Below are 10,974 nucleotides of genomic sequence, written 5' to 3'. Positions count from 1 at the left end.
AGTGGGATGTGCAAATGGCTGAGGACTTTACGGTTTTATTCATCGTCATCTGAGATTAAAGCGAAAGAGAAAGGCTTGAACTTGTAACCATCTCCATGGAAGAACTTCCCCATGAATTCAACCCAGTGAAGACGCAGAGCATGGAGAAATGCACTTAGTGTTTCCATCATCAGAAGTATAAACGCTGTTGCAAACGCAAATACCGCTACTCCGATTAACCGGATCAATATGTTGTCATACCTGTTTGCAAGAGCAAAAAAAAAATGTATCAATGACAGTGACATATTACGTTTAACCATGTAACTTAACACTACTGCTCACCCCCAGGCAAGAAGAAGAACTTTCTCATAGAAGACTGTCGACAATTCCGAATGAGCCAAACTGTAAGGCCAAATTAAAGTTTTTAATCAAGACCTTTTTAAAAACAGGTAGGAAGGATTAACTGAACCTTTTGAAAGAAAGCGGAAACGTTGGTAATTTTACCTAAGAGCCCAAAGACGAAGGTAAGATGCTGTGTTAGAAACTGAACCTAGAACAAATTCTATGGAGTGAATCAATTGATGTACAAAAATCTCGCTGAAGTTAAACTCTTCTTCGTGATGGCCTCCTCTAGCGGAGTCTGGTTCTACATCAAGATCCACCTCAGAAGAACCAAGAACCCCGTAAGTTCGACCTTGAAACCTCTGGAATCAAGAATTTCATCCCTTTGATAAGCCCAGAGCCAAAATTGATTAGTAAATAAAACAGATGCAGTGATAGCATTACCTCCATGTGAATTTTCCTGAGGGCAAAGGGTTTTGGAAAAAGCATCCATGGGACCGCGATGAATGCCGAAAGCAATAACAGAATCTGCAGAATATAGTATATCTTGTGTGAGTGTCAAGATGAGCAAGGATGGAATAAAGAACCAATGTAGCACTGGATATTAGAAATTTTATGGAGGAAAAACTATGCCTGCAGTGGACGCTGGCCCCAAAACAACTCATTTTCTCCAAGTTCTTCAGTGGGACTCAGAAACATGTAGATCATTACATGATACAAGTCTGCTTGAGATCCCGTGCACCACTTGATGATGATGAGCAGTGAAAGGTACCCGAATAGGCTGTTAAGAAATATCATCTGAGGTATAAACTGATACCTGATGACATATCACAAAGAAATAACCGTCCCGGTGGTTTTAGTACAGGAAAGTATAAAGAAGGTTCGAAAGATAAAGTAACAAAGGAAGACAAACCTTATGTCCAATGAAGAGCCAAAGAAGCGGGCATTGAAGAAACTTAATATCAGTCCCAGATTCATCTGTGCAATTCCCAGCAGAATAGACATCTTCATCTTAAGAGAGTTTAGGTAAGGCAGTTCGGAGCGACTTCCATACCAACTAGGATCTACGCCAAAAGGGTATGGATCACGGTACTTAACCAAACCAACCGTGTAAGCATCGCTGGATAAAAAGCAAGAAGCATATCAGCAACGAATAGAATAATAATAATATAGAAAACGACATGACTCCTTACTAAAGACATCAGAGATTCAAACATAGTACATACCTACAAGTAGTATCTCTGCATTTGTAAGCTGAGCCACCAAAGATGTGGAAAGGTACTGAGAAGAACTCATTGTAGATAAGCCCACAATATATTGAAAACAGTGACATCAGTAAGATTACATAGCGGCCTCCAAAAAGCATCTCCATAAAGCTTCCAAGTTTCTGGTAAAGATAGACACACAACATCATACCACGTAGATTGGAATTTTACACAAGGCCAATGACATTCACACTACATCAGTTCTTTTATTCCTAGTGTAAAACGGTAAACTTAGTGCAATTTGCCGTATATTCTATAGCAACTCTAGATCATTGAAATTCACCATCTCTCATTTGGAAAACAAAAATCCTCCAAGAGCACAGAAAATTGCATCACAAGCTGAGAACACAAAAATGCAGAAGCTGCAGTTCACTTCAAAACCAGGTACAAATTATATATGAGCTACTCAAGAAAGAAAACAAAACTCTATTGTAATGGATGTTTAATTAAATTTGAGGAGTAAACATCTCATGCTCAAAGCCAATATCGTCACTGATAGGGTGCCAAACTAATACAACAAAAATTAGGTGACATCCGTACCTGCGTACTCAACTTTCTTTCACGAGCAAGAAGATACAACGCTCCTAGCAGCAAGCATAGACCATGACCCCAATCCCCAAACATAACAGCAAACAAAAAGGGATATGTGACAACTGAATAAACTGCAGGGTTTGCCTCTTGATATCTCGCAACACTGTCAAGTCAGCATTAAGACAAATATAAATCGAATGGTGATCAGCAACACTGTCAAGTAAGCATCAAGTCAAATATAAATCGGATGGTGATCAGCATAAACAAAACGGCATATGCAATCAAACAAATAAGTTGATTAAGAAGATACAGAATGAAGAAAGTTCAGCTTTGTTAGAAAGTGGCCAGATATTCTAAAATCATGTATGTATCATGAGGGAAGCACGGGACCAAACACTTGATTCTAAATGATGAATTTTTTCCATTCTCATGGAACATTACAATAGTACCAGGTAACGGTCAAAAGTGGAACTAACCCGTAAGCATCAATAATCTCCTGGAATGCATTTGTAAGTTTGTTCGTTCTGAAATAGGTAGGAGGTGATTCTACTGCTTGCATTACATGAAATATAACGCCCACCTGTGAATTGCTGTCAAAAGTGGCTCGCTGCAGGACCTCATGAATCTGCACATAAGTTGTTGATGAATTACACTTGCAAGGAAATGATAGTCAAGTATGTAAAAGGGATAAAAAACGTTGTAGCATACCTGGGTCTTAGCAAATGTGGGGCACCAACCTTCACCGACAAGGCATTTCTTGGTTACATCAAAATTTAGCATATTCAGCGTATCATAAACAGCTTTTTCTCTCCGAACCTAGCAGTAAAACGGCAGCTAAAATCAGGATGTGCCATACTGTATGGACCATACAATCATCCATATACTTAATCAAATTTATAATTCAGACGAGAAAAAAAACTAATTGTAGATGTTAATGTTTACCGTCGTCATCCAATTAGTCAAGCTATAACCAACAGAATTAAGGGCACTATTCCGATGGCGAGTTCCAGCATCTAGTGTGGCTTCCAAATCCGAGAGTCGGGATAAAACCTATGCACCAGATACATTGATATTTTAGGAACAACATAGTGTGATGCTCGAACTAATAGTCACAGGCACTACTGATCAGGATAAGACATTGGTATTCTAGAGATAACATAGGGTGACAGAGAAACTAACAGTCGCATATGATTGGATACAGAAATCAGCAACAAAACATATGAACAAGATGAAACCAACTCACAAGAATCGTTCTACAAAAAGTGCATAGAACTATCTTGAAGTAACTCTCTCTGAATAAGGAACAAGTTTTTGATATCTAACTTACTTCTCTTGTAAGCTGCCTTTGCTTTGTCGTATCCTCAGGGACAGGATAGCAATTTGCACCAAATGCTTCACATATTTTCAATATTTTCGTCCTTGCTTGTTCCCCAGAAAAGAATACCACAAATACAATTTTCTCCACCTACGAGCACAAAACAAAACCAATTAGTAAATACGCATGTCACTGAAACAGTATATGATTATCATGGAGATAAGAAATTATGCTGTTTAAATATTTAGAGATCAATATTACCATTTCTGATGTTGAAGGATCCATGATCTCCTCATCAGAGGGTGTTTGGTTGAAAAGCATATTGCCTCTTGTTGCACGAAATAACATTCTTTCAAATCTAAGAAGTTTGTCTTTGTTAATGATTCCACTAATAAATCTCAATCCTGATTGACTAGAGGGTCCAGGATTCATTTCCTGCAAATAAGATAACTGTTATCTTAGTAAAAATAATGAGATTCCAGGTAACAACAGAAACATGAAAACTTTAACATGCAATCACCTGCTCAAGCAAAGAGGCAGTCTCAATAAAACCGTTATTTGAGTAGGTGCTTTCATGTAGTTCTGTTTCCTCTCCAATTGCATGTGCATTACTTGAGACCAGGAAACCACTTGCCTGAAAAGGAGTAAGAAAAAAAGCAATGTATCAAGCATAAACAGAGGACGATGAGCGTACGTCTTAGCAAGTAAAAGTTAAAAAGAAAACCAAACAACGGCTACTGTGCTAACCTTGTCAACTAATAAAGAAAATTTCAGGTAGTTTGGAGGAGAAAACCAGAAAAACGAAACATTTCCCAGTTACTGCATTTAAAATTCTGAGAATGAAAGGCAAATTCCCTACCTTTTGAAGAACTATCTTGAATTCTAGGAGTTCGTTATATGTCTGCCGAAGCTTTTCACTGTTCGAATTCATTTCCAGTACCTCATGCTCGTGATCAGCAAGTTGTCTCTGCAGGAGAAAGCAATTGAAGATACAAAGAAAAGTATAAGTGTCATAAAAGAGCAAGTCTCATCCCACGGTAAAAGAGGCATTACAATAGATAAAAAAGACAAATCAACCAAAACAGAATTGAAAATTTGAATTCTGACCTCTAAATCACCAAGTTCAATATCCGGTTCTATTTCATGGCGTGGTGAACATCTTAGCCCAGCTTTATCAATTTGATCTTTAAAAAACCGCAGCTTCCTAGACATCTCACCACACCGTTTTACCTGTTAAAAGTCCCCAAGAATTTGCATAAGCAAAGAAGTTCTGTGCCTGAGGATTTTTCAATACATATCACTTGATATCGATAATAAATGTGGTTTATAGGATTTTGTATCGTCATGATAAATTTGTATCACGAAAAATATATTTCAGGCCAGTAATCAAGTAATGCATAGCCCATATAAATAGCTATATCAAGCTCCTAGGACTTTCAAACCAAACTGTACAGACTATATGGAAGGAAAACATATGACTAAGGAACAAATATTTTGACGATGGAGCATTACATCAACAGACTACCTGTGAGGGAGTTGATGTAATACAAACAACAAGATACGTCTACGAATTATACTTCAAAAGTACAGGAACAAATCTCTTAGGAACTTTTGAAACAAAATTACTGGTGACACTCAGATGGAGATAAATTCTTCACGACGAAATCCTCAAACAAGAATCACCATGTCTCTACAAAGTTTTTACTGACCCATATATATATACACACTGAAAAACAACTAAATCTAGCCAAAATTTCCCACCAGTCCCACAATATGAATAAAGAAGAAAATAATATGTATTGAATCCCATACAACAGTGCTCGAATGTAGTAGAGTTACATAGAACGTTGAGTTGATACCTGATTAGCAAATGTCCGCTGAAAGGGACTTTTATCAGCATTTAGCTGTTAAGAAAACAAAGATACAGAGTGTCAGATTCTTCGAATTTACAAGCTAATCTAAAACTTGGGGGAGGAAATAGCAATTTCCAACACCAATGGGAGATCCGTTAATCCTAAATCCAACCAATTTCATCCCAGTTCCACATAAAACATTCAACAGTTTCAAAAGATCATCACTAGCATGTCCACTAGCGGTGGAAGTAACGCATCAGCATCAATAGAGACGGATCAACATTGTGAGATCAAACATCTCACTCCTCACTAAATTCTAATCAACCTAAACCGAGAATTTACGAGCACAAAAAGCAACAGATTCGATCGATTCGTAAAGAGAAGAAGACGGATCTGGGTTTTAAAAACACACTCACGTCGCGAAACTGCAAGAGTCCGAGTTCGCCGAGATAAGTGATGGAGCGGTGAGCGGACTCAACAGGGATGATAAGCTGAACAAGCGTCATCTTCTCCGAACGCATCAGATCCATCTGCGGCAACTTATCTAAGAACTCCTCCATGTTTCCTTCTTCTTCTTCTTCCTTGTTGTGCTCTCTCGCTTCACTCTCTCGAGAAACAGAAAATTAGAATGGAGAAATTTGAAATCGATCTCCGATCAGATCTGAAGTTTCTCCGTCGAAGATCTTAGAAGCGGAGTTCAGTTTTTGTTCCCGTCGACAACTGCCATGAGAAAACGAGGATTTGGCTTTCTCCAATAACAAATAAAAAATACACTTTTCTTCGGGTTAAAGACTAGTGGAAATTTTTATTTTTTCGTTCGGTTAATACAATTAAACACAAAATCAATGTAGCAAAAATAATCATAAACAGTTATTACTAAACACTTTTTTTTTTTGACAACAGTTATTACTAACACTAGATAAAAAAAAAATTGCACTAATATTTTTCTAATTTATATTAATTTATTCTTAGTGTAATACATTTTTCTTTAAAATTATTTTTACTTTAGCTTATTACAAATGAGTAATTAATTTAATTTAGTTTAATAGAAATTATCAAACTATTACCGCAAACTTTATTAGATCAATATGTGCGTATATAAGTTTGAAGTGTAACTAATATCATGTTATTTTAATTTCATCATTCTTGAAAACTAGGGCCCTGATTGGTAAGAGCTGTTACTTGTGGCTGTAGAAACTTTGGCTTTCAAATTTTAGCTACAAAGAATTTGGCTGTAGATGTTTTGACTATAGAAACTTTAACTGTTAAAATCTGATTGTTTAGGAACAACTTTTAAAGCTGTAACTATTATTTTTATTATTACTATTGAACTAGGATCTAGCCGTAGTGTACCACGGGGCAATTAGTTTTGCTTTTCTTTTTGTTCTAAAATTATCAAATAGTTTTTTTTTTACAACATTATTAAATAGTTTTTTTTGTCAACAAAATACAACATTATCAAAAAGTTAGTTTAGTTAAATCCTCATTTTTATTTTGTAGTTTTGGAAGAATTATAGATGTTATGGTGCTATTTTACACATTGTTGTATTCAGAATACTTCTTCTATATTTTTTTTTATATTGTTTGATAAGACTAACTATATTTATTTGCAAAACTTTGATTGTATTTTACAAAAATATATCTTTTACAAAACAATATATATTTTTTTATATTTTGTTTCACAATATATATTTTTATATTGTTTGATAAGACTAAATATATATATATATATATATTGTTTGTAAAACTTTCATTTTTTTTGCAATCTGTCTTATTTTGAATACAAAATATAAAACATCAAATTTCTAAATATTTGTCACTATATAGTTTAGATCAAATGAAATTTAATATGTTTAAGACCTATTAGATTAATTGTGAGTTAAGGTAAATATATAATGTTACAGTAAGAAAAACTGAAATAATTATTTTTTTTCGAGTTCAGATCTCTGACATTCCAAAAAAAATCGTGTAAGTAGAATATTTGTTTTCTTTTCAATTTTGATTAATTTCCAAAGTATCGCTTGACAATTTCGTTTCTCTTCTTAAAACTGGAGTATTTGCGTCTGTAATTTATTCTTACGAACTTTGATTTTGCTACTCATTGACCTTGTCTGCACTCCAATGGGGGACTTAAAGAAAGTGCTGAAGTCGTTCTCTTGATACTAGGATTTTTGTATGTCCTAGCAGGTTCAATTAACCTTATGCAGTTGTAATACTTAAGGTGTCAATCCAATTGAGAAACTTTACTAACAATTGAGATGCAATCAAGGAATCACAAGTCAAGCCAATTCTATGAGTGGTTTTTGTATCTAACAATCCTAAAATGACCAGAATGTAAAACAGAAATAAACTACAAAACTAGAAATGAAAATGCATGACAAGAAGCAAACATGAATAAGTAAAAGCAAAAACGATTCTAAGCATGAACTAGACATCAAGACCAGAAATAGTCTCAGGAATGCAATATCAATCAGGAAGATAGAAGTCTCAAGGATGAGAGTAATTGATGCTGGTAGAGTATCCAAGTCTGAGTGTTTAACATGCCACAAGCAAACCATCCCTAAACAATGAACATCATGGCTTAGCTAATCCAATCTCTAGACAGAAGCTACTCAGACTCAACCACTTCCAAACCTAGCTCTCACTAGAGAAACATGATCAAGCAGGCATGACAAGTAAGTTCATTCACGTCAACAAACATTCTAGACAACTAATCTCTTAGGCTAGGAATGTAAGTCTCTGGCACTAGTTGGTCAGACATTTCATCAAACACCTTTTGGGTATGGAAATGTCTAAAACCTAGTTCCAATTGATCAGAGAAAAACTAGTATTTCTAACTCTAGTCCGGAAGGGAATCACACAATTCTAAGCTTAAACACCCTACATACTAAGATCCTCCACCTAGTCTATCCCATCCTCAGGAACTCTAACACTACTCAGATCTAGAAATCATCATCAACGATACAAACTCAGAAAATATTGAATCAAGCATAGTAAGATAGATAAAAGTGAGATGAACAACTTTGTAGAAGAAATCAAATGCAAAAACTAAATGAATTAAAAGATATCTGGATACAAATTCTCAAAACGTTTTAGGTAGCTAGATAAACCTTAAGGAAAAACAAAAACGAGATAAAGATGTCTTGGGCAAAGACTTAACAAAATGTATATATAGTCAAACATGGAAATCCCTAAAACATAAAACGACAAGGTAAAGAGTCGGTTTGGGAATCTTCTGAAGCGTGTGAGACGGAGCGTCTTCCTTCCTGACATGTGCGATCGAGTCAGTGCACGTCGAGTGGAATGCAATCTCAACGTGGCTCGACCCAGGTGGCTCGAATGATGCGTGGGGAGGCTGGCTCGACTGGTGGCTCAACTGGTGGCTCTACTTATGGCTTGACTGGTGGCTCGACTGGTGGCTCGACTGATGGCTCGACTGGTGGCTCTACTGGTGCGTTTTTGACGTCTCCTAGATACCTGAAATAACTCCAATATGCAAGATGTATGCAAGACCAATGCAAAGACTACCTAGATATGCATATTATGCAAAAGAGACTGAAAACAATGCCAAACAATGAGTTTAGAGAATAAAATGAATAACAAATGCATGATGAAAGAGTGTAAAATATATACATATCATCTCTTTACCCAGGTTTGTTCTCGTTCTTAATTTCTTTTTATAAGAAGTAGATTATTACTATTGTTAATTCAATTAACAATACCGCTTTAAATTTTAGGGAGTCGCAGAAGAAATCGATGTTATATACTTAGCATCGTCATGTTCCCGACTTATATTTGTTGGTGAAACATAGTCTTCTTAAAGCTATAGAGATGAAGGTAATTTTGAGTTAATTTTTGGAAATTAGCCAATGATACGTAGCTTGAATCAGAAACAGGGTCACTCTATTAATGAATGCCATCTTATATAGATGGTTGGTTGGTTGATATTGACCATAAGTATGAGTCAACTAGAATTTCTCAATGAACTTCCACTCACCAACAGGCAGTTTGTTGACATAGCGGTTCACCAAGTCCTTCTTCAGTGTCGCATGGATTTAACACCCTCTAAAGATTAGACTGAATAAATCATATGCTTAACTATTAAAAGGATGTTAGGAACTAAGGAATTCGAAGGTGATATTAACCTTTTCATCAGAGAAAGTACATTCAAGAGTCTCGCCAGTCATGTGATGTCTCTCAAGTAAGCAAATGAAGCCGCCATATCAGATTATAGTAGTTGTGGGATTTAGCAAGGTAATTAAGTTTTCGTTTGGGTGTGTGGTGGTGCTTGTATTGGGTGGCGAATGACACATATATATACTTTTCAAGGTTGTAGGTAGGGTTTTCACATATTAAGTGGTATATAATCTTGATTCGCAAGTTTAGAGTATATGTTTTACGATTTTGTTTGTTTTGATTTAGGGAATATTGTTAATGCATATTCTTATCTTGACTCTAGTTAGGACTATTTATGTTTATATATAGAAAAAGTTGTAAATCATATATTGTAAAATTGATATTGGGGTTAAATAGTGCATATATTGCGCTAATAAAAGTTATCCAAATTTTTATGTGATTTTTCTATCTTAATTAGATATTACTAACATGTAACTGTTTTTAATTAGTTACTATATTACGGGGATCAACTGATACGTACACACAAAATCAGGATATTCTCCGAATAAGAGGATCAATTTTGCAAAAGAAGTAATCGCACATATCTTTGGAAGGATCCGATTTGTGCAATTGGTTTTGATTTTTTTTTAAACCCGACCCGAATAAGAGAAAAAGAAGGTGGCACAAATTTGTACTTCAAAAATGTTAAGATAGATATATATATATATATATATATTATGTCAGAAATTAATTCATATAGTACTTTAATGAAAAGTTAAATTTTATTAATGATAAATTAAAATTCTGAAAAATATAAATCAATCAAATATGTGATTTTGTTTGAAAACTAATCTATATATATAAAGTTACCTTTCCTCACTCCTCATGCTGCCACATCAGCAATTCATTCTTTTTATTTGGGCCTAATCCTAAACACTAATCCACTATGTAGCTTCTAATCCATTCATTCATAACACTTTAAAAGCCCATATTAAACCCAAATGTTTTAAATAAATGAATATTTTAAAATAATAAAAATAATACTATTGATTTATTTTAGTAATAATATTATTATTCAAATTTTAACCAAAAATGATCATATTCCAAAATTTAGAATGAGTTAATAAGTTTTAGAATATAAGTAAGATTTTAATACATGGTGGAGTAAAAAAACAATTTATGTAATTGTATTTATAAAATTCTAAACATAAAAATAAAATTGAAGTGAAATATTAGTTTCTAAGAAACAATTTCACTTATAGGAAAATAAAAGATTAATTACTTAACTCAACTTAAAAGTTTTGGTCTAAAACAAAGATATTGTAAGGGTCACAATTTTTTTTTGGGAAAAACTATGATAAAGAATCTTGAAAAATTAATCCATCTAAAAAAAAACAAAATTAATAGTCACAAAATATAGAGAAAATGATATGTAAGTCGTTATAAAAAAAGTGACATGTACAATATATCTCAGAATGCATATTATCAACCGGAGCTAAAATTCTATAACATGATGAATAAATATATATATATATATATATATATATATATATATATATATATATATATATAT

The 10,974-nt window shown here is 34.2% G+C and overlaps 1 protein-coding gene across 1 annotated transcript in view; it reads right to left on the bottom strand.

The window, feature by feature from the left end:
- Positions 1-6,060, bottom strand: part of LOC104786844 (V-type proton ATPase subunit a1-like) — a 7,358-nt gene extending 1,298 nt beyond the window's left edge. The window contains exons 1-18 of the mRNA XM_010512299.1: positions 5,702-6,060; positions 5,292-5,336; positions 4,540-4,662; positions 4,292-4,399; positions 3,953-4,066; positions 3,694-3,867; positions 3,445-3,582; positions 3,060-3,167; positions 2,826-2,933; positions 2,594-2,742; positions 2,127-2,280; positions 1,548-1,708; positions 1,235-1,441; positions 955-1,138; positions 766-849; positions 484-683; positions 322-381; positions 9-240 (exon numbers count right to left, since the gene is read on the bottom strand). Coding sequence (XP_010510601.1) covers positions 36-240; positions 322-381; positions 484-683; positions 766-849; positions 955-1,138; positions 1,235-1,441; positions 1,548-1,708; positions 2,127-2,280; positions 2,594-2,742; positions 2,826-2,933; positions 3,060-3,167; positions 3,445-3,582; positions 3,694-3,867; positions 3,953-4,066; positions 4,292-4,399; positions 4,540-4,662; positions 5,292-5,336; positions 5,702-5,845 — 2,466 coding nt within the window. The 5' untranslated portion in view covers positions 5,846-6,060 and the 3' untranslated portion in view covers positions 9-35. The remainder of the gene's footprint in view (positions 1-8; positions 241-321; positions 382-483; positions 684-765; positions 850-954; positions 1,139-1,234; positions 1,442-1,547; positions 1,709-2,126; positions 2,281-2,593; positions 2,743-2,825; positions 2,934-3,059; positions 3,168-3,444; positions 3,583-3,693; positions 3,868-3,952; positions 4,067-4,291; positions 4,400-4,539; positions 4,663-5,291; positions 5,337-5,701) is intronic.

Source organism: Camelina sativa, chromosome 5 (assembly GCF_000633955.1).
Source record: "Camelina sativa cultivar DH55 chromosome 5, Cs, whole genome shotgun sequence".
NCBI lineage: Eukaryota > Viridiplantae > Streptophyta > Magnoliopsida > Brassicales > Brassicaceae > Camelina > Camelina sativa.
Note: the sequence above shows the minus strand (reverse complement) of the source record. Positions and strands in the feature narration are given on the sequence as shown.